The sequence below is a fragment of the Crotalus tigris genome, unplaced genomic scaffold, assembly GCF_016545835.1.
Source record: "Crotalus tigris isolate CLP2741 ecotype Arizona unplaced genomic scaffold, ASM1654583v1 scf7180000018371.15429387391:27106975, whole genome shotgun sequence".
In the NCBI taxonomy this organism is placed as follows: domain Eukaryota; kingdom Metazoa; phylum Chordata; class Lepidosauria; order Squamata; family Viperidae; genus Crotalus; species Crotalus tigris.
Window position 1 is genome coordinate 1,929,977 of NW_024096970.1, and position 24,940 is coordinate 1,954,916.

Here is a 24,940-nt window from a genome sequence, read left to right on the forward strand (position 1 = left end):
GAATTTGTAAAGTTGTTAAGAACACAATTTAATATGTTGTTAGCAGATCAAGCTGCAACTAACTTATTGTTTATGAAACAAAATACATTTTGTAATGCTAATAAGCCAGGGAGATGGTTGGCTTATCAGTTAAGAAAGAAACAGAGACAGAGAATAATAGATAAAATAAATTATAAGGGTAAATTAGTCTCTCAGAAGGAATTGATTAAGAAATCTTTTTTGGACTATTACCAAAAATTATATAAATCTACCGATGTGCAAATCGTAGATATAAATAAATATTTAAGTGAGGCTAGTTTCCCCAAACTGACAGAAGATCAGAAACAGGAAATTAATGGCTTAATTACTAAGGAGGAGATTGCGTTAGCAATTCAACAATTGAAACCAGGGAAAGCACCGGGTACGGATGGGTTAACTGCTGTTTATTATAAAGCTTTAATGGAGGAGATGATTCAACCATTAGGTGATCTTTTTAATGATATTTTACAGGGTCTAGAGATTCCTCCTTCATGGCGTAGTGCTTTTATATCATTGATTCCAATGGAGGATCAAGATCTTACCTTACCAAAGAATTATAGGCCTATATCTCTTTTAAATGTGGATTATAAGATATTTGTAAAAATTTTAGTAAATAGGCTTATGAGGGTTGTGCATCACCTTGTGCATAAAGATCAATCTGGGTTTATAACTGGAAGGTATATGAAAAATAATGTTAGACAAATTATCAATTTATTAGAATACTTAGATAAGAACGACCAAGTTCCTGCAGGGCTGATATTTTTAGATGCTGAAAAAGCTTTTGATCAACTGAATTGGCATTTTATGTTAAGAGTAATGGAAGAGATGAATTTTGGTGAAAAGATAGTACAAGCCCTTACGGTAATATATCAAAAACAAACGGCACAACTTATTGTTAATGGAGGTTTGTCAGAGGTTTTTACAATAGAGAAAGGTACTAGGCAGGGATGTCCACTATCACTGTTGTTTATTTTAACATTGGAAATATTGTTGATCAAAATTCGAGAGTCGCAGGAAATTAAAGGAATAGAAGTTAACAAAAAAGAATATAAGTTAAGAGCTTTTGCGGATGACTTGGTGGTTACTTTGTCGCAACCTACTTATTCTGTAGTAAAGTTATTACAACTGATTCATTATTATGGTTTGGTCTCGGGTTTCAAGATTAATGTTAACAAGACTAAAATTCTACCTAAAAATATGACTAGTCAGGAGAAGCAGACTTTAGTTAATTTGACGGGTTTTGAAATTGTTAATAAGGTAAAATATTTGGGGGTGATGTTATCTGTTTCTAATGCAAAACTATTTAAAAATAACTATGAAAGGTTGTGGGTTAGGGTACAGAAAGACTTGAAGAATTGGGAGAAGTTGCAATTATCCCTCATGGGAAGAATTGCAGTGATAAAAATGAATATTCTACCCAAGTTTCTCTTTTTGTTTCAAATGTTACCGATTTTGAAGAATGAGATTAATCTAAGTGAATGGCAGAAAGGCCTTAATAAATTAATTTGGGCAGGGAAAAAGCCAAGGGTTAAGTTTAAAATTATGCAAGACTTCCGTGAGAGGGGTGGACTAAAGGTACCGAATCTGAAATTATACTATGATGCGGTGGTTCTAACACTAATTAGTGATTGGGTAAATTTGACAAATCCTGAGATACTTCACCTAGAGGGATGGGATTTACTTTTTGGGTGGCATGCCTATTTAATATTTAATAAAAAAATGGATTGGGTCTTTAAAGCTCATATTTTAAGAATTTCTCTACTTAGGATTTGGAGAAAATATTATAAAAGTGATTTTAAAGTACCATTATGGGCTATACCTTGGCATGCGATAGAAGGAATAAAAAGAGGTGCTAAAATGGATATGGTGTCTTATAGACAGCTACTTAGACGGGATGGACTAAACTGGCAGTTTAAATCACGGGAAGAGTTAGCACAAGAAAATATTATTTATTCTTGGTTCCAATATAGGCAACTAGTAGATAGATGGAAGGGGGATTGTAAGGTGGGTTTTCTTAGAGAAGATGAAAATTTTATTAAGCAAGTGAAGGATCAAAGACAAACCCACATTAAGAGGATTTATGGGGTTTTAGTTGAATTGGATTCAGAATCGGAACTAATTAAAGATTGTATGATCAGATGGGCGCAGAATTTTGGTGAGCCAGTTCCATTGGATACCTGGGAAACCATCTGGGTGAGAAATGTCAAATTTACACAAGCACAGAACTTAAGGGAGAATTTTTATAAAATGTTTTATAGATGGCACCTTGATCCACAAAAAATGTCTCTTATGTACCCTGACTTACAACCTAAAGGTTGGAGATGTGGTTGTATGGACGCTACTTATTATCATATTTGGTGGTCGTGCAGAGAGATAAAAGCATTTTGGATTAAGATATGGTGGAATATCCAGAGAATTTTTAGAAGGAGGTTAAAATTTACTCCGCAATTATTTTTGTTGGGTATAGTTACTGATTGTGATACAAAGGAGGTTATATTGATGTTAAATTTGATTACAGCCGCAAGGCTGTTAGTAGGGCAATATTGGAAGAAGGACTCTTTGCCTACCTTGCAAGAGTGGTTTCTTAAAGTGTCTTATTTGGCGGAAATGGCAAAGATTTCGGCTTTTTTAAAGGAACAAACGCAAGAGAAATTTCTTGCTGTTTGGGATAAGTGGATAAAATTTATACAATTTAAACTGGATATAAAAAATATTATATAGCTTTTTCATAATTTTTATTTTTATATATATACATATATATTTTAATGTTATATTTTCCTTTTTTTGTAAACATAATTTTTTAATTTTTTTTTAATTAAGCCTATATTCTGCTCTGGGAAGCTCAGGGGGGGGGAAGGGGGGGTGTTTGGGTGGGGGTTGGGGAAGGGGGTTTTTGTTGTGTAATGTTTAGTTTTTTCTTTGTATATGTTGTTTTTTGTTTTTTTGTATTGTTTTGTTCTTTTTGTAAAACTTATAAAACTTTTTAATAATAAAAAAAAAAATCTCCAGTGTTGGAGCATTCACCACTTCTGGAGGCAGGTTGTTCCACTGGTTAATTGTTCTAACTGTCAGGAAGTTTCTCCTTAGTTCTAGGTTGCTTCTCTCCTTGATTAGTTTCCATCCGTTGCTTCTTGTCCTGCCTTCAGGCGCCTTGGAAAATAGCTTGACTCCTTCTTCTTTGTGGCAGCCCCTGAGATATTGGAACACTGCTATCATGTCCCCCCTCGTCCTTCTCTTCATTAAACTAGACATACCCAATTCCAGCAGCCTTTCCTTATTTGCTTTAGCCTCCAGTTCCCTAATCATCTTTGTTGCTCTTCTCTGTACTCTTTCTAGAGTACATAATATTATAATATTCTTCAGGATAAAGATACAAAAGGTCTCGGTCGTACTCAGACCAGAACTGGAGAAGATATTTAGCATACATGGACATGGCAATTGGTGTTTGTCTATGCTTGTAAATCTTACAAAGTTTGCAGTCTCAGCAACTATTACTGAAGCTTGATGCCCTAAGACAGGGGTGTCAAACTGCAGGCCCGCGGGCCAGATGTGCAAAATGAAACTGCGCCCACCCCATTGCCAGCAATGGGGGAAAAACTCCAATATGTTGCATGACAACATGTAACATTGTGAGTTTGACATGTCTGCTTTAAGATAAACCAGATCATTTGACTGAAAGACAATGCAGAATGTATTTTTAAGAAGTAAACTAAACAATGTTTGCTTATTCTTAAGCGTTTCTTTTTATTTTCTCAAAAAATGAGCAAGAAGTAACTCTTTGAATGACATTAAGGAAGGTACATTGAATGACAAAGCCAGTAATATTAAGTCTCATCACCAGAAGCCCACTGAATTACACTTGAGAAAATATGAGAAACAATAATCTGTATTAGTCTCCCTTTTAACAATATCATCTGAATCACCTGCTTATTTCAGATGATTAATACACCTGATCACCCAGGAAGTAATATACTTTACTTAAAAAAAACCTTTGGTGTATTTGTTGCTCACAATGAGAAACAATAGCAACATCAGTAATAGCACGGAAAGAGATTTTAAAATGATGTATTCTCTAAATCTGTCAATTATATTCATTTCTGAGTCATTCTAACTTGAATTTACCAGCAGTTGTGCTAATATTTAATAATGGCTTTGAGTTTTCTTTCACTTCTGAAATGTACAGACATTCTGCTCTATTACAAATATGATAACAAAGAATAAGCTTGTGAAACAAAGTACATGACAATCTAAAACGAACAAGTGAAAATTAATAAGAGAATGTTGAAAGCAAATATTGAAATACTGTAAGAATGGATTTCTGCTTGGACATTCTTGTTTCCATTCACATGATATTTATAGACTTTTCATAACATGGCATCTAGATGTTTTATTTGTGTGTGTGTCTGTGTGTGTCTGTAGGTGTGTATGTGTCTCTAGATGTGTTTGTATGCATGTGTATGGGTGTATATGTATATATACATGCACATGCATATGATCACCTCTCCTTTATGTTAGTTCAGCTAAGACATCTGAAAGTAGGATCTGACAATTATAGGACATGATGGATAGCAAAGGCCAGCTACTAATTGTATATGCATCTTTGCAAAAGAAGACCCTAACATTTATAGGAATTGTTACTAAAGATTAGAGCTAATCTATTTTTTTAATAAATTCCATTTTAAAATTGTAATTTTGATGTTATTCAATTGAACAAGATACCAAAGTAGAATGATCTGAACTAGTATCATTTTGTTAACCTTCATACAAGAACATAAACATGTACTAAGGACAATTTCTTTTTCTTTTACTTACCTGCACAGTTTGATAAGCTGAAGGATCAAATCCTTTTACAGTAATTTCTCGGAAAACTCTTGGCTCTAATTCTTCTTTGGTCAGATCACAATGGTAAATAATACCTAAACATATGATTCAAAGCTGTTAATTGATTAATTTGATATGTTTTTATTGACAAAAGCATACAAGTAAATATCTTTTATCACAAAGAAACAGACTTAAAAAAAAAAAACCTTTTAATAAAAACTGCAGGAAATTTTGAAAAATGAGATAATAAAAGCCCAGTCTAGCACAATACCAACAAAGAGAAAAAATAACAGCTCTCAAAAGAAACCAGCATGGTTGCATAAAGAACTCTCTGACAAATTGAAAGATAAAAAGGACAAGTATAGAAAGTGGAAAAAGGGGCACATAACTAAGTCAGAATATCAGCAAATAGCCCGAGCCTCCAAAGATGAAGTGAGGAAAGCCAAGGCTCAAAATGAACTAAGGCTTGTGACAAAAGTCAAAAATAACAAAAAAAGCTTCTTTCAACATGTAAAAAACAAGAAAAAAGTGAAGGAAATGATTGGTCCATTAGTGGGTGAAAGAGGCAAGAAGGTGACAAGCAACAGGGAGAAAGCAGAACTATTTAACTCGTTTTTTTGCATCTGTCTTTACACAAAGGGAAAAAACAGACCAACCTATCAAAAATAGTGGCATAAAAAACAGAATAGAAACACAAGTTAAGATAGGAAAGAAAATGGTAAGTGAACACCTGTCCAGCCTAGAGGAGTTCAAATCGCCAGGACCAGATGGATTACACCCCAAGGTTCTCAAGGAACTGGGAGATGTGATCTCAGAACCACTGAACTATATTTTTCAAAGATCCTGGAGCACAGAGGAACTACTAGAGGACTGGAAAAGAGCTGATGTAGTTCCCATCTACAAAAAAGGGAAAAAAATGGATCCAGGAAATTACAGACCTATCAGCCTGACCTCAATACCTGGGAAGATCCTGGAAAAGATAATCAAACAACGAATCAGCGAACACCTAGAGGCAAACAAAGTCATTACTAAAAACCAACATGGGTTTGTCAAAAATAGATCATGCCAGACAAATCTTATTGCATTCTTTGACCAAGTGACAAAATTAATGGATCAGAGGAATGCTGTGGACATAATTTACTTGGACTTCAGTAAGGCATTTGATAAAGTAGATCACATCCTACTACTTGACAAGATAGAAAAATGTGGGGTAGACAGCACCACCACCAGATGGATCCGTAGCTGGCTGGCCAGCCGTACTCAGCGTGTCGTCCTCAATGGAACCGCATCTCCATGGAGGGAAGTGTGTAGTGGGGTGCCCCAGGGCTCTGTTCTGGGCCCAGTGCTCTTCAACATCTTTATCAACGATTTGGACGAGGGGATAGATGGGGAACTCATCAAATTTGGAGCTGGCAGGAATAGCCAACACTCTAGAAGACAGGCTTAAGATACAGAAGGATCTGGACAGACTTGAACACTGGGCGCTATCTAACAAAATGAAATTCAATGGTGAAAAAAGCAAGATTCTACATTTAGGCAAGAAAAACCAAATGCACAGATATAGTATAGGGGGTACCTTACTCAATAGAAGTAACTGTGAGAGGGACCTCGGAGTCCTAGTGGACAATCACCTAAATATGAGCCAGCAGTGTGCTGCAGCCGCCAAAAAGGCCAACACAGTGCTAGGCTGCATTAACAGAGGGATAGAATCAAGATCACGTGAAGTGTTAATACCACTTTACAATGCCTTGGATTTTTTTGTATGGGAATTAATAAAAAGAGTATGAGGTGATTAATTTTTCTTGGTCTCTCAGCAGTTTAATACCATTGAGAAAAGAAAAGATTAGGAATTACTTTATATTTACTTAGTATTACTTAGTATTACTTTATATTTTCTTAGTATTGCTTAATAACTTGTAGCATTTGTAATTCAAACAATGAGACTCTGGTTTTGTTTTTACTTCTGGTGACTACTACTAGCCCTGCAGTTTTTCTTGGCTGACAGAATGGGACTTGCCCATGGTCACCCAGCTGGCATTGTGTAGTAGTTTCCATAGAACCTCAGTCATTTCCCTGGAAAATAATTACTGCTATCTTGTGATAAAAAGATCAGAATCACGGAAGCCACTGACACTATGGAAGAAAAAGTTGAACTTTAAAGAAGCAGGATTGGAAGAACATTGATGTTTTCAATCTTTGGGGTTGGAGAAAACTGTTGAGAATATTGTAGACAGCCAAGAAAACAAACCATTGGATCACTGAACCAATCAACCTAAAGTTCTTATTCAAGGCAGAAATGAACAGGCTCAAATTAACATGCTTTGAACACATTATGCAAAGACCCAGTTCTCTGGAAGAGACTAATGCTGGAAAAAGTAGAGGGAAAGAAAAGAAGAGGATGACCAGAAGTAAGGTAAATAAACTCAGTTACAGAGGTGATGAGTACATCATTGAAAGAAATGGAGTCAAAAATGACTTGATGGCACATAATCAAGCAATCAATGAAATCAATAATCCTCCCTTTCCATCAAGAAAACCAGACTGTAAAAAGAAGGATCTCTCAGGTAAAACCCTTCATAAATATAACTCAGTTTTTAAAAATGCAGGAATAGAAGCATAAACCTTAATTCTCTAACATAAAACATTCTGTAATAACTTCTTCAAGTGCTAAAATGAAACAGTGCAGCACTTAGCTGCAGAGGAGGAAAATTCTATATTAAAAATATTGCCTCCCCACCATATTCAGTTTTTTTGCCGTCCCTTTCTGTCATTTATGCAGACAAGAAGGAAGGTAGAGCGGAAGACTATCAACAGGAAACATATTTATTGTCCAACTGCTACACAAAAACAGGCAGGCATGTAATTTTCATGCTGTGAGGTTCATCATAACTCCTTCAACATAATAATTAATTTGAAAATTATAGTAAACTCACTAATCGTGCTGTAGATGTAGTTATTGGTAACTACTGGGCTTTGAAATCCAAGACATAATTTTGGTAATGACAAAAAAAAACTATGTTATAAAAGCTAGATCCATAAAGTTGTATCTTTCTGCTTATTATATGGTAATGGCTAGCCTATGCAAATTTATATACTTGCTTCTCATGTAGAAGACAGTGGGGAAATACTAATTCACGTATTCCTATAGCATGTTTTGTGTAGCAGATCAGGGGAAGTGCTTCTCCATGACATGCTACCGTATATGCCGGCGTATAAGGCGACTTCCGCAAGCATTAAAATCGGTGCCAAAGACGGGGGTCGTCTTATACGCCGAGTCGTCTTATACGCCGGAAATACTGATAGTTTCCGGCATATAAGACAACGTTCTAGGAATGCGACTCGGCGCCAAAGACGGGGGTCATCTTATACGCCGGGTCGCTTAATACGCCGGCATATACGGTACTTATATATATGCAGAAAGATTTATTTTTTAATTCTTTCCAAACAATGTAATGTTGCAAAATATGAAAACACTAATCACATTAGTTTATAGGTGTGCTAATACTTTCTATTTTATATTACTTTATATTCATACCTGTGCAAAGAAAATATGCAATATGCAAAAGAAGCCACACGTACCTGGTGATAAGAAGGAAGTAAACTGATAAAATATTTCACTATCCTTCTTTTGTCCACTATATCCAACAATGCTGCCAACATCTAATGGAAGTGTCTTGAGATGGGCACCAGTTGACAGGTCATGAAGTTGCAGGACATTCTTCACATCATGCAGGTAACACAAGACTAGGAAGTTGGATCTAACACATGCCACCCATTCTATAAATATGAAGGAAAAACAGCTACAGTATTTTCAGGACGTGATTGCAAGAAAATAGATTATTTTCTAGAAAAACCTATGCTTTAGAAAGAACTTAACTTTCCTCTGTGTGTCATTAGGGTCCTGAAAGATGATCAGATTCTCAAATATATTTCAGCTTTATGCCAGCAAGCACATTTAAGAATTTGCTTAGTGTTTGCTTTCAAACCAAAATATGAAAAATTGGCCCTTTATGTTGTTCTTAACAAAACTGTCCAATCAAGGCCTTCAGGCCTCAAAGGATCCTGGGCCTCCAACCTGCTTCTCGATGCTAACCACAGATGAATTCTTCCTAGCTGTTTCAATAGACAGAATTAAACAAAATAGCTGGGAAGAGAAATCAGAGAAGGAAATGCTGCTCTTCCTGCATTCTTATACTTCTTGCAATAAGTGAGCAGGTTAGTAGATACACCCTTCTTTCCCTCTGTATCAAAATCACCTCAAAATGACAGCTGTCAGGAGGGAAGCTCCATCCCTTAATTAAATCAGAGGAGGCATGGGAGGGATGATGTTCTGGTGACCACTGGAGTTGGTAGTTGGGAATTCAAGGGAGAGAAGAAAAGTCTTATGTCAATTATATATTATATATATATAATGGAATGGAATAAGAAAAAACATAGGGCAACAATAAAATTGCAAAGAAGGGTTCCGTCGTATATACCTGGACTTTAAAAAAGAGTCAAAATCAATAACTTATAAGCAATCTTTAAAAGAAATGACATTCGGATCTTGCTAACTGTTATTACCTTGGATTTTTGCCCTTCATACCTTTGGTTTACTGTCACTGAAATTCACAGAACTGAGTCACAACATATCTCAGCACTAAGTCTTTCTTTATAACTCAACTTAAGGACTGCTCTTGATTGCTGATATGATACCTATTGAGCAGCCAAGTAATAGTATATAAAGAAGGGAGGTGGACTTAACAGCAAATTAACTTTTCTACAGGACTGATTCACAGAAGACATTTGGAAGGCACTTCCAAAACATCCCTACGTACACAAGGATAGAGAATGGGATAGGGATTGTATCTCATAAAATCCAGGAAATCACAGATGTCAATAATAGAGAATGTATGTAACTCAGGGTTGAATTATTGTCTATGTTTCTGTTTTCTAGGCTTGGTTGTCTTCTTGCAGACATTTTGTTGCCAGGCTAGGCAGCACCATTATTGGGTATATTTTGTTATCTAGCCTGGCAACAACAATTTTGCAGGAATAGGAAAAAAAAAAAAGTAAGTCCAGAAAACACCAAGAACACAATTACAGATATACCAATACCGGCAATGGAAAAGTGGCCACATGACCGTAGCAAAATACAACATCTATCAGTCCTTTTTTTTCTGGAAGAAAGTCCCATATTTATTATCTGTGACTCTGGACTTACGGTTAAGACCTCTTGCCTATCCTGGTTTGGAATATTTTGGAGCAACTTAGGATGTAATGTAGGGGATTTATTACAATCCTTTATGGGCAAACCACTTCTAGAGTTTATGCTGGATTAAGAACAGTAATTGTGAATTTTAATATTATCAGGAATTTGAGCGTAAACCCATTTTTGTTACCAGAGCAATGAGTCACTTATGCTAAGTGATCATTTAACCTTTCTGTCATATATCTTGATTTTGTATAAAGCATTTCATTACTATGTCATTGTTCTATCAGGCAGAATCAAAAATTCACTTGACTGCAATACATTATTAACTGCTTTCAGCTATAATTATATCTCCTCAAATCAAATTTTGGAAATGACTAAATGGATTAAAGTATCGTGACACAATAGCAGGTTGGCCTTTTAGTATCAAGATAATTTTTCAAACACGATCAAATGTTTATTATTATAATGATTAATTTTGAAGTTATATCATATTGTTAATGATGCTAGTACATGACGACAGTATATGTTTAACATATAATGTTTAAAAATATCTGAATGGACAATGTCCCATTGTATTTAGAAGAGTTAACTTCTAAGTTAAAAAAAATCAATATGTATCATGATAAACACCTATCACCATGTTTAGAATACACTGCTTCAGATAGACCTTTCTGAACTATTACATTGCAAGGATAAATTTTAAAACCATTACATCCCTCAAACAGCCTCAGATATTGTTTATAAAAAAAAAGCAGGGGGGAGAATACCATCATTGTGTATTACTCATTTGTGAGTCATACAGCAACCACAGCTTCATAAAAATGTAAATGCACAATTATGATATTTGCCTCTCAAAAATTTCTTAAGTTCAGAGGCTTTGCTTTAATTAATATGAATAAAGTATAGCTCTCCACAGTTATCATAATAGTGCTATCTTCTTTTATCACAGATTATATTCTATTGTGGTTGCTGAAATATATAATTTAAATAACCTTACCTAGAACATCTTTTCCATGCTCAGGAATCAGCACTTTCCATTTGGATTCCTCAGGTTCAGTAAAATCAATGTTAATTAATCGATAGTTTGGAGCATGTCGGTTTGTCTTGAAGGTGAATATTGTTCCCTCATTGGTGACATACTCATATTCTGCATCAAAGTTGTCTATCAGTTTCACCCATTGCAAAAGACCTATATTAAGTTAATAAAGAAATTTACTCTAAGAGAAATATGCAAAGTTGGCAAATTATAAAATGTCTTTTACACTCCATATGAAGTTATTTACAAGAGCCATAACTACAAGTTACATCTGAGAAAAGATACAATTGAATTATGAAGATTTTATCAATTACAAAATCAGGATTCCATATGGCCATACTTTTTATCAGAGTAGTTTAATATATTAATGATATCAGAGCATTTCAGAAGTTTTATTTCTGCCACTTTGGATAGGCAGGCTTTCTTTCAGTTTCAATTTTTTAAGAAGGTTATAGCAAATTTTAAGTCTTACACCTATATACAGATTTATATAAGGTAAGCCACATTATGATCAATACTTCTTACTCCCAAAATGAATATTAAATCACAGTTTGAAGAACTGTTTTGGGGTCTATTGGAGGCTTTAAATATTATTGACAAATTTTATTTCTTCAATCCCACTTAAAACTACTCTGATTCTTTGAACTGTAAAATTGGGCAGTTAATTAGCAGTTTAACTAATATTTCGATATCTGTTGATATCCTGGACATCCTTCCTATGCTATCCTTAATTGCTAGTAAGATGAATAACTACAATTCTATTCAGTTAATTATTTGAGCAGGACTTCTATAAGTACAAGTTAACTTGTATTTCTGGAAAATAATTTGATTGTGCCAGAAAACCTTCTGACCTTCTAACTTAAGCTGTTTAGGAAATCCCAATTCATAATGGATATGCCTATTTCATTGTTGTTGAAGTACAACTATGTTTCACTTTTCTCTACCAGCTAAAAATCAATGATATACAATTCTATTATATCTCAAAATCTGCAGCAAAATATAATATAATAAAATTTAATGTGGTGCACCATAGTATTATTGAACAGAATTTAATAGAATAACAGACAGAGGTATTTTAGTCCAACTCCCTGCTCAAGCTGGAGACCCTAAACCATTCCAGATAAGCGGCTGTCCAGTCTCTTCTTAAAAGTCTCTAATGATAGAGCACACAAAACTTTTGAAGGCAAGCCGTTCCACTAATTGTTCTCACTGTTACGAAATTTCTCTTTAGTTCTAGGTTGCTTCTCTCCTTGATTAGTTTCCATCCATTGTTTTTTGTCTTGCCTTCTGTTGCTTTGGAAAAGAGGTTGACCCCCTCGTCTTGTGGCAGCCCCTCAAATATTGGAACACTGCTGTCGTGTCACTCCTAGTCCTTCTTTTCCCTAGACTAGACATTATCTTTGTTTACCAAGTGTAGTATTATCTGTTTCTTATAAATGGGTTTAGGATCTCAACCTAAACCACAACTTAACATTTAATGATCAAAATTATACCAGCCGGAACGAGTATTTGTTATGAATTTTAAAATGTTTTATCACTACAATGCAGAGTTTGTTCATTTGGACAGTGAATATAAAAAGAGATATAGTTTGCATTAAGATAAAATATGCATTTGTTTCCGAATTAAAAACTGGTTTTGTAAGAGATATGAATGTTTCTCAGAAAGGATTTTCTTTCAGACTCAGACTTTTTCTATAATTAACTATACATTTTACTGTAATGCTAACAAAAATATTACTTATCAGCATTTTAATCCTAAGAAATTACTATCAAGATATATACATGTTTTCCTATACAAGAGATAAGAATATAACTATGCAAGTATATGCAAAATTCAACATATATAATTTTATGACTGACAATTCCTAATAAAATAGAAATTAAACAACTCTTAAGCTAATTGTTTTTTAAAGGACTAAGGTTCTGCAATTCAGTTTAAAATTCCTCATATTTGCCTAAAAAATTAGCTTCATATAACACAGAATAAAATAGCATGTCAAAATATAATCATCAGTTAAAATATAAAGAAGCTAAATCAAGTAGCTAAAATAAAGCTAAAGTTAATCTTGGAAACCACAAGAGAACAATTGACTTGGGGGTTTTTTTGTTTTTTTTTTGAGAGAGAGAGATATCAGAGGATTGATTTTAAAAAATTCTAAAATATGCCCAGCTGGCTCCAGTACTACTAATAAAAAACACTAAGTTGATGGAGAAACATAATAAATCAATTAAAATATCTGTTAAATGAATCAGTAAATGTAGCAAGGCAGTAATAAAAAAATGAGAACTCATGAGAAAAATATAAAGAACTTTTCTTGGCATTAAAATGATAGAGATGTCCAGAGATACCCATGCAAATTTCTCCAAGGAAAGACTGCCCTCAGCTGCCATGTATTTACAGTAGTCTGAAAAGGTATACATTTCAACCTCAAATTCTATTTTGCCCATTCCTTGCAATTCACAAAATGTATTTTTAATTCTCAAAGTCCTAGAAGCACAACTGTAAAATATTCAGGGAATAAGACTGAGAACATATAATACAGGTAATCTTCGAGTTATAACTATTTGTTTAGTGATTGTTTGAAGTTACAATGGCATTGAAAAAAGTTACACTTATGACTGTTGCAGCATTAAAAATGGAAAGAAGTTGTGGGAACACAAAGTTTAAAAAACACTAATGTAGACATTTTTTTTCTTCTGTACCCAAAACTATCGAAATCTGCGAACATTCTAGTTAACACAAATGCTCATACTGTAAAATACATTTACATTTGCTCAAATATCTATACAATTACACCACATCATTCACTTGTGTGGCAAATATTACAATCAGTCAGATATACACAAGCCTAAACAAGTATGAAAGATAGAATGAGCCCAGCAAAACTCAACCATCCATCACTTTCCAATACTTCACTGCAAATTAATAAATATGGAACATGTAAATCAGTACAAATACATGCAAATATGTCAAAATAATAATCCATTTAAAACTGTCAATCAGCCTTTTACAAAACTCATCAAGACATGCATGACAGCAAATTTCTTAATTGTTTCAAACTGCTTGGACAAGAAAGCCAATGTTTAAACTGGAGAATTATGATTGCACTCAGATAATCATCCAAGTAATGATGTTGTGAAGCAGAAATGACTATATGCTTGTTTATTATTTCCTTCATTCTTCTACACTCAAGAATCATTATTTATGTACATTAGCAAACTCTTCCAGTGCAGCCCATAATACAATTCCAATTTACACCAAGAGAATATGCAGTTATTTGGCTGCAGATAGATTTCCAACATGTCTAATATCAGTATGCTTTATTTGCTTCTTTAGAATCTTACTAAAGTTTGCTAATTGAAATCATTGTCTCAAGCAATGGCTTCATATGTCACCATTTCTGTTGTCTTGTCCAGTGTTAACTCCAACATAATTTAAAGTAGCTGAACAATGTAAGATTCAGAACATTTAAAAGTATTCCCTCACATAGCATACTGCTAAACTAGGGAAGTCACTCGCACTAGATGCCATGACTATGACAATCTTGGACAGCCTTTACAGAGGACAAGTTCATGAAGAATACAGCAATATCACAGCATGCCAATTGTTAAGGAACATATTTTTTAGGATATCATCACTCTCCTATCCATATTTTCTACATCCTTTCTTTCTTGAAAAGATTAACCTCTGTGTAAGTAAAATACTGGACTAGATGGGACAATCATCTGATCTAGTGATCTTTTTTATTGGCTTTTGACTAACTGGCCTCTTTAGAAACAAAATCCTAACCTAGATAAATTACTAGACTGATGAAGTAGAATGTCCTTATGTGGATAACCTGTAAAAATATTTGAAGTGAAATACAGTTTGTACTTGGGAAGATTAAAGCAATGTGAAAATAATGAATTGCACTTTAATGGTAGAGCTATTTCAAAAGCATTCATACAGTGAAAATTGTTTGAAAAACTCCTAGTCCTATCCCAGTTTTGTTAAAATCTTGTGTTTCAATTTCAAATTTATCATAATATGTCCTACAGAGTTGAATATCTTTAAAACTGTTTGTACTTGGGAAGATTAAGAAATCTTCATATTCTTCTCCCTGTTTATCATACTGAACTCAGAAAGAAGTTCTGACTTTGAACTGGCATGCTAAAAGATGCCAAAGAGGGTTAGTGACCGATCAAGGAAGGAAGGAATATACTGAAACACTATATAGTAGAGATGTCAACATCTAACATCTTAGATCCTTACTTAGAAGAAATTTGTACTTAGTTCTAGAACAGACATGTCAAACACAAGGCCTGCGGGCTGGATGCAGCCCATGAAGTGGTTTTATGTGACCCGCGAAGCCATCCTGGAAACAGTGAGGGAACGGCCCCCTCTGCCTTGGCCCTGACCAGCCAGGAGCCAATGTACAATTTTGTGGTGGCCATCTATGCTGAAACGCATTCAGTCTTAGCTCCATAAGCCCCCACCCCCCCCGCATGGCCTGAGAGGAACAGTGAGGCTCCTCCAGTGGACCATGCCTTGGCACTTGCCCTGGCCCCACCCCCTTCTGCCAGAGACCCTCAGATCTGTCTCACTCCTGCCCGGGCCCCCACAGGCACCCTTGACGTGAATGATGTAGAGCTGGCCACACCCACCCAGTAGGCCATACCCACTCCATCCACACCCACCCAGTAGGCCACACCCATCCTGGCCACAACCACCCAGCCCCCTGAGGGCAACCACAATGCTGATACGGCCCTCAATGAAATTGAGTTTGACACCCGTGTTCTAGAAGATGAATTTAGATGGAAAACCTACAGAAGTATTGGAAGCTACAGAAAAAAATATTTAATAAAAAATCTAACTAAGCTATGCCAGCAAATCTGGAAAATAACACAGTAGCAAACAGATTGGAAGAGGTCAATCTACATTCCAATACAAAAAAAGGAGATTTAAGAGAGAGTGCAAGTTTACATGCCAGCAAAATAATGCTTAAGATCATCCAACACAGATGGGAGCCCTATGTGGGAAAAAAGATGCAAGATGTTCAAGTTGGCTTTAGAAAAACTGAGGAACAGGAGACGTTATTTCTGATGCCCACTGCTAATTCAGAAAATCACAGAATATGAAAAAAGCTTCTCTGATTGTGGAAAGGCTTGTGATTGTCATCACAATCAATTGTGGCATGTGCTTAAAAAAATGGGAAACCTAACTGTGTTCATGAGAAGCCTATATGCAAGCCAGGAAGCCATAGTATGGCCAGAAAATGGAGAAACTTACTGGCAAAGCAGTAAGATAAAGCTGTAAAGACTTCCCTTATTTATTCAACCTATATATTAAATATATATTGAGCAACATGACGGCCTAGTGGTGAAACTTCCCCAAACTGGCCAGCAAATGAGATCTATAGGATTCCCATCTTTTCAATGTTGCTTAATGAAATTGTACCTTTTCCATTGCTATCCTGCTAGCCATAGAATATAGAACATTGAATGACAAGTTAGAAGAGACCTCGGAAGTCTTCTACTTCAACCCCCTAGCCATGGCAGGAGATCCTATACCATTTTGGACTTTCATTAGGCTTGATGGTATGGATACAGGTGATCACAGAAAGAATAAAACAATAACAGAACAATAGAGTTGGAAGGAATCCGGAGGTCCTTCAGTCCAACCTGCCACCCAGTCCAAGAGACCCTATACCAGTGTTTCTCAACCTTGACAATTTTAAGGCATGTGGACATCAACTCCCAGAATTCCAATGCTGGCTGTGGAATTCTGGGAGTTGAAGTCCACATGCCTTAAAATTGTCAAGGTTGAGAAACACTGCCCTATACCATTTCAGACAATTGGCTGACCAGTCTTTTCTTTAAAACTCCCAGTGGTGGAGCACCCACAATTTCTGGAGGCAAGCTGTTCTTCTGGTTAATTCTTCTCACAATCAAGAAATTTCTCCTTAGTTCTAGGTTGCTTCTCTATTTGAGTTAAGTAGGTGGTCAAAAATGCTGGAACTCGGATTGTGTAGTAGAATATATAGACATTATACATTTTTGCTTCTGCTAAGCAAAAAGGAACACAATAGGGAATCTTGGAGAAAGAGAAGGACAATCTTTCACAGAATTAAGCAGAGAGGGTACATTATTAGACAGCAGAAATTGTTTCCCTGGTAACATTGAAATTTGCCAAAATACTTCTGTTTCAATGTAGTGATAAAGAAACCCAAGACACTATCAGTGTGTCAATAGAGACTGAACAGAAATCCAAGACACTGTCAACAATCAAATGAAATGAGCATTCACTAGAAGGATAACAAGAGGGAAAACAGCTTGTATTGTATTGCCCAACATACAACATGAACACAAAGGTGTAGAAATTGCCCATCTAGGAAGGCAAGTATTATTAAAAATATATCATAAAAAACAGTAATAATACAGCAATCAGATTTGTTCAGAGGAAGTAGAAAAAGGGCATTTACAGAATGCCTAAAACAGTAACTGTGAGAAGACCTTGGAGTCCTAGTGGACGATCACTTGACTATGAGCCAGCAGTGTGTAGTAGTAACCAAAAAAGCTAATACAATCCTGGGTTGTATAAACAGAGGCATAGAATCAAGATCACTAGTACCACTTTACAAAGCCCTAGTAAGACCACACCTGGAATACTACAGCCAATTTTGGTCACCATATCACAAAAAAGATGTTGAGAGTTTGGAAAAAATTCAGACAAAAGCAACTAAGATGATCAAAGGCCTGGAGACTAAAACATATGAAGAACGGCTGCGGGACTTGGGTTTGGCTAGTCTAAAGAAAAGAAGAAATAGGGAAGACATGATAGCAGTGTTCCAGTATCTGAGGGGCTGCCAAAAGGCAGAGGGGGGCCAAGTTGTTCACCAGAACACCAGAGGGAAGGACGAGAAATAATTGTTGGAAACCGATCAAGGAGAGAAGCAACCTGAAATTAAGGAGAAACTTCCTGACAGCGAGGACAATCAACCAGTGGAACAGCTTACCCCCGGAAATCGTGGGCATTCCATCACTGGAAATTTTAAAGAAGAGACTAGACAATCACCTATCTGAGATGGTATAGGTTCTCCTGCTTCAGCAGGGGGCTGGACTAGAAGACCTCCAAGGTCCCTTCTATTCTATTCTATTCTATTCTATTCTATTCTATTCTATTCTATTCTATTCTATTCCACTCTCCACTCCATTCCATTCCATTCTGTTTGTGCAGCTGTATTATTCCAAGCTCCCGCTGATACAGCCAACCCCTTGTCCTTGACATCCACTTTTTAAAAACTTGAGCAGATGCTATTTGATATATTTTACAGGCAGCAATATGGGCACCAATATGCCCCCCAAAACTCCCTATATCACCTGTCAGGCTTTTTACTTCAACTGATACAATTTTTTTGAAATAATGTCCTAAAAAAAATCTTCTTTTATCCAAATGATAGGTTTTGAAAGATATTTCTAGCCATGGAAGACAAAGATTAGTAACATACAATTACTTTGTAAAATGTAAGTTATTAAGTTATATAAATATAAATCATGTTATATACTGTAAGTTATTAATTTTGCTTTAAGAGCTTTTCTGACAATTAATAGCTATCCTGGCCGCCGTTTCAACAGCATTTATCTTCAGTGGCTGCTTAGAGACGAACAGATCGTAGTCATAGTGCACATAACTAGATTCTGCACAGCAGCACTAAAGATTCGTTGGAACCTGATGAATAAACCATTATAGCTATTTTACATAATTAATGCACTAAATATTTTGATATTATCCTTTGTTGCATTTTAGTATCTATGATACTATAAACCTTCACAATTTAAGGACTAATATTATAATATAGCTTATTCTTTGATTTTTTATTCAAATATTACACAAAGATGACTATGCTGTTCTACTCCTTCGCCACAGTCCACCAAGCCCCCTGACTTCCTATTAAGATTATACTTTTAATTTGAAAAAAAACAGAAGAAAAAAAGAGATACCCTACAAAGTTTGCATGCACAACAGGGAAGACTAAGATTTTCAGATTCTTGAGAATACAGCTTATCACACCAGACAGAAAAACTGTAAAGAGGACAAATAAATTAAAACTTGAGAGCCAGTTTTCCTAGCAAGCAATTAAATGCATGACATATAGAAATGAACCTTATTTTAGTCTGAGTTTTAAAGCCCTATTTCAAAAATAGACAGCTTGAGAAATGACGAGAATATTATGCTACATCCTCTTCCCACATGTTTCCCTTATGAAGTTTATTTGTTAAGCAAATTAATCTTCCAAAACCACTAGTATGTAATTAAGGCTCGGTGGTTATATATCATACATTATACACCAACATCATACACCAACAGACTGTGTCTATCTTTTCAATATTAGTCTGCAAAGGCACTTTTTCACCATGTGGTTTTATCAGTTTGATAAAGAATGTAATCAAGTTCACAAGATGAAATAGCAGAGTACAATGTAATAACAATTATGAAGCAATTCTTCCATTATCTCCAGCCATCATACTGCCTGAAAAAGGAAGCTGTATTTCCAACAGATATTTGAAGGTCATCAGGGAAAAGGCTTTTCTATATGTTACCACCATGAATAGACAACAGGTAATTTCTATGAAGAGAAAGTAAATATATATATCTTTTAAATCCAGATTAAAATTCAATTTTGGAATCATAACTCACTTGAAAGCATTATCCAATAATAATAATAAAGTTGGAAGAGACTTTGGAGATCATCTAATCCAACCCCTGCTCAGGCCAGAAACCCTATACCATTTCAGACAAATGGCTGTCCAGTCTCTTCTTAAAAACTTCCAGTGTTGGAGCATTCACTGCTTCTGGAGGCAGGTTGTTCCACTGGTTAATTGTTCTAACTGTCAGGAAGTTTCTCCTTAGTTCTAGGTTGCTTCTCTCCTTGATTAGTTTCCATCCATTGCTTCTTGTCCTGCCTTCAGGCGCTTTGGAGAATAGCTTGACTCTCTCTTCTTTGTGGCAGCCCCTGAGATATTAGAACACTGCTATCATGTCCCCCCTCGTCCTTCTCTTCATTAAACTAGACATACCTAATTCCAGCAAACATATGTTTTAGCCTCCAATCCCCTAATCATCTTTGTTGCTCTTCTCTGTACTCTTTCTAGAGTCTCAACATCTTTTTTACATCGTGGTGACCAAAACTGGATGCAGTATTCCAAGTGTGGCCTTACCAAGGCATTGTATGATTGTAGGCGTGTGAATTTTCCTACACTTCTTCTTCTTGTGTCATATCCATTATCGGACATTGGCGATCATGTTGGCAATCCTGTTTTTATCAGCAGTCGCATGAAAAAGTGCTGCTGAATTTTGTCCAAACCAATCCCTTAGATTTTGAAGCCACGATGTTCTTTTTTTGCCTGGATCTCGTTTGTCTTCAATCTTTCCCTGGAGGATTAAATGGAGTATGCCGCATTTTTCTGGGTGTCGCATCACATGTCCGAAATATTCTAATTTTCGTTTTTTAATTGTTTTGATGATTTCCCTTGGCTTTCTCAGGCGGCTGATCACCTCCTCATTTCTGATCTTGTCAACCCAGCTTATATGTAACAGCTGCCTGTAAATCCACATTTCAAATGCTTCTAGTCTCTTCAGGTGGCCTTCTGTCAGAGACCAACTATCTACTCCATAGAGCAGGATAGAAAAAACATAGCATCTGACAAGCGTGATTTTCAGTCTTAGGCTTATGTCGTGACTACAGAAGACCTTTTTCATTTTGAAGAATGCTGTTTTTCTATCCTTGTCTTTACTTCAATGGTCATGTCCCAGCTTTCATGTAACTGAGGTGTGTGATCCTTTCAACTTTTTCTAGTGGTATTCCTTCTGAATGTATTGGTGGTAAATTAACGGGTTGTTTGCTGACGACCATGATCTTGGTTTTTGAGGTGTTAAGCTTCAAGCCGTATTTTTCAGGTATTTCTGTGACTCTGTTGATGAGGAGTTGAAGGTCTTCATGCTTACTGGCAAGCAGAACTGTATCGTCAGCATTTCTTAAGTTGTTGATCCAAACACCGTTTACTTTGATGCCAGCATCGATGTTCTCCAGTGCCTCGTTGAAGATTGACTCAGAGTAGAAATTGAACAATAGTGGAGACAGAATACATCCCTGTCTGACCCCTCTTCTTATTTCTGCATCAGCTGAGTATTTTTGGCCTAGTCTCATATTTGCTATCTGTGTAGGAATATTTGCATTTTCCTACACAGTTGCATTCAATTAAGAACATTTTTCCTTTCACAATGCCAGACATCCCATCAGTCTTGATTTTGTGGGACATGTATAACAAAAAGTTTTTTCCACTGCTATCCCATTTTCAAGAACATAGCTTATTACTGATTAAAAAAGGAAAAGAAATGAGAGATAAACTATTTCTTAAATTTTGACCTCAATTTATAACAATTCATTTAGTGACTGTTCAAAATTACAATGGCAGCGAAGAAAGTGACTTATGACCCATTTTCACACTTACGACCATTGCCGCATCCCCATGATTATGTGATTTACATTTGGATACTTGACAACTGACTCACATTTATGACAGTCACAGTATCCAGGGGATCATTTGATCCCCTTTTTCAACTTTCTGATGAGCAAAGTCAATGGGGAAGCCAGATTCACTTAACAACCATGTTACTAATTTAAGAACTGCAGTGTGTCAATGCTGCTAACATTGGACGTTTTTGCTTTGACAACATATGGAGATGCAACCATTTTCCTTCTTACTCTTAGAACTGGAGTTACTTTTACTCTTAGAACTGGAATTAGAATTAGATGATACTGGGGGGGGGAGGACAAGCAATGTGCATGGGAGTTTAGTTAGACGTAACAATACTGTAACTAGTGTGAGAACCAAGGGTTTTGAAATAAGAGATGATAAGAATTGGCGAGTTGGAGAACTGAAGGGAAAGTCTGCATTTCAAACTAATTGGAAAATGTGATTTATGACTGTAAATTAGAGGAGGGAATTGTACTTTGATACTATGTACTCAGGGGAGGGGAATTCAGATTTTGGCTTTGACTATGTAAGTGCCAATGCTATGCTTCTCGAATAAAGATTCTTTAAGGTAAACAATGCCTCAAAGTTCTTTGAAGAGTTTCATGTGTTGGAACCATTACACAGTGATTCACTTAACAAATGTGGCAAGAAAAGTCGTAAAATGGGGTAAAACTCACTTAACAAATTTCTCACTTAGCAACATAAATTTTGGGCTCAGTTGTGGTGCTACCTATATAGGAAACCCAATTAGACTGATGGGAGGAAGAGGTTAGATCTGATTGTCCATTCAATGCGAATGGGATCTTTTGCATACAGTACATAGCATTGGCATTATGGATGAGTAAAACAGCAAATGGACTTTGTCTATTACTTCTAATTTCTACTACATAAAGGACGAAGATATAATTATGTTATTAAGATGTTTTTCTAGTTATTAGTATGTCTTGCAATATAATAAATAGTTGCTATAGCTCAGTTACATTTGTACTGATTCAAGCAATCAAGAAACGAAGCAAAGGTTTGACAAATGTAAAAAGGAATGATCTTACCTGTTATATTACTTGATTCCTTCAGTAGTTTACAGTACCACAACCTGTTCACTGGATCACATCCCTCCCGTATAGAAAGCAAAGCATATTGCCCATCATCAGATACCTAAGCATCACCAAAATTAAAGCAATGTCAATAATAGAAAAAAATACCAGCAGCAAATAATAATAATAAACAAAAAGGTCTTGGAAGCACTAGCTAGTTTCAGACATAAGAAAAAGTCAAAACACGATACCTGTCTTTGATAACATTCTGTATCATTTATTGAAGCCTTGGGACAAATACCTGACAACAAATGTCACTTGCAGTGGGAATGGATATTAGAATTGGCAACATCCAATTTAATTTGCAGAAGTCAATGCCACATAAGACTCTATCTTTCTGAATAAAATATGACTTGAAGTAGCAAATAGACTCTAGTGAGAGCTAGAAGAAATATACTAAGACCGTTATTTCAGCTAATCTACCAAAATCGACTGGCTGAGTTCACATGTGACATTAAGCCAAAATGTGGTTTATCTGAATTTGTGTTGGTGTGCTGTATGAATTCAGTTGCTATTTCTTCAGCAAATTAATCATGTGTAATATACAGTATGTCATTCCTGTCCCTGTGTGGCCTTGGGCTCTCCAGAATTTCTAATCTGAACTTGGATTCTTCCGCAAGTATTTTTAAAAGCACTGAAAGCATCTAATATCCCCATATTGAATATTAATTCTAAACTCACAATGCCTTCAGTTTATCAAAGCAAAATTGGTCTTTGAAACATTTCTCTTTTGTTCAAGGGTCCCTGTAGCATATTCCTCATTGTTCCCTACTAGACTGGGGAAGAGTTGATAACAGTTTGCTTAATATGATGCCCAAAACAACCTCTCAATATAATTCTACAATGTATAATATAGGTGGAGTGACAATTAAGTCTCTCTTTATCGCTGCAACATCTTTTCATCAATTCATTTGAGAGTACTAAGGAATTTGAGAGCATCAAGAGAAAACGTTGTTGATTCTATGTGGAAAAACCCATCTGCAGATATTTTTCATGTGAGATAAACAAAGAATGAACATTATTGGCCCACATGCATTACATGCTTTAGCACAGAGGTCCACAACCTTTTGGGCACCAGGGACCAGTTACGTGAAGAGAGGTTTTTCCACAGACCAGAGGGGGTGTGGTTTTGTGTGTTGCCTGCATTCTGTGGATGGGGCTTTGCTTGTTTGTGCGGCCTGGTTGCTGACATGCTGCGGCCCGGTACTGGTTCATGGATCGGGGCTTGGGGACCTCTGGTTTAGCATATACCCTCCTCCACTTCACTTATTTGAATAGTGAGAAGCAATGGCATTTGTCCCACATTCTTGCATCCCCCCCCCATGGGATGCATTTTTGTTAGTCCTTCCAAGAATGCATTGCCAAAACTTGCCTGCACATTACAGGTAGTCCTTGACTTACCAGCTTTCATTTAGTGACCATTCGAAGTTACAACAGCACTGGAAAAAGTGGCTTACAACCATTTTTCACACATATGACCATTGCATGCCCTTGGTCACATGAGCCATTCGGATGCTTGGCAACTTGAGTCATATTTATGATGATTGCAGCATCTTGGGGTCATGTGATCACCATTTGTGACCTTCTGACAAGCAAGGTCAATGAGGAAGCCAGAGTCACATTACAACCATGTTTCTAATTTAACTTAAGGATTGTGGCAAGACAGACTGTAAAATGGGGCAAAACTCATTTAACAACTATCCTGCTTAGCAATAGAAATTTGGGGCTCAGGTAGTCGAGGACTACCTATATTAATTTCTAGCTGCACAGGTTTTTCTTTCTTTTATTTAAAAATAAGAGTTAAAACAAAAATGGGCTGAAATTTTCAATCTTTTCCTACCCGTAATACCAGGACATTATTTAACATCCTTCAGTCTTCAGAGCCAAATTTTAAATGGAAAATAAAAGGCTCCTTATTTCTAACTTGCTACATATATTCTGCCAAAGTTATAAAATTCATAATCCAGATACATTTTTAATGAAGTTTCTTTCTATTGTCATCAACACACCTCTAAGTGTTGCTTAAAAGTTTGTAGAGCCCCTTTGATTTAAATCATTTCCCCCAGCAAATAAATGAACATATGTAACATTTATGACTCATTTGTTTAATGGGTTTTATTTATTTATTAGGTAATATTGGTAACTCATTTGATTCTATTTATTTAACATATCATATTTAGTAGTGGTCCTTCTCCCTCACATAGTGACTCTGGTCAGTTTATCTAGTTTTAGGACTTGTGAGAGAAGAGATTGTGCTTT

At 35.9% G+C, this 24,940-nt stretch overlaps 1 protein-coding gene across 1 annotated transcript in view; it reads right to left on the bottom strand.

Annotated features, from left to right (window-relative positions):
- Positions 1-24,940, bottom strand: part of LOC120311511 (prolyl endopeptidase) — a 71,067-nt gene that overhangs the window by 23,995 nt on the left and 22,132 nt on the right. Inside the window, exons 7-10 of the mRNA XM_039351079.1 lie at positions 22,637-22,742; positions 11,031-11,222; positions 8,419-8,616; positions 4,831-4,934 (exon numbers count right to left, since the gene is read on the bottom strand). Coding sequence (XP_039207013.1) covers positions 4,831-4,934; positions 8,419-8,616; positions 11,031-11,222; positions 22,637-22,742 — 600 coding nt within the window. The remainder of the gene's footprint in view (positions 1-4,830; positions 4,935-8,418; positions 8,617-11,030; positions 11,223-22,636; positions 22,743-24,940) is intronic.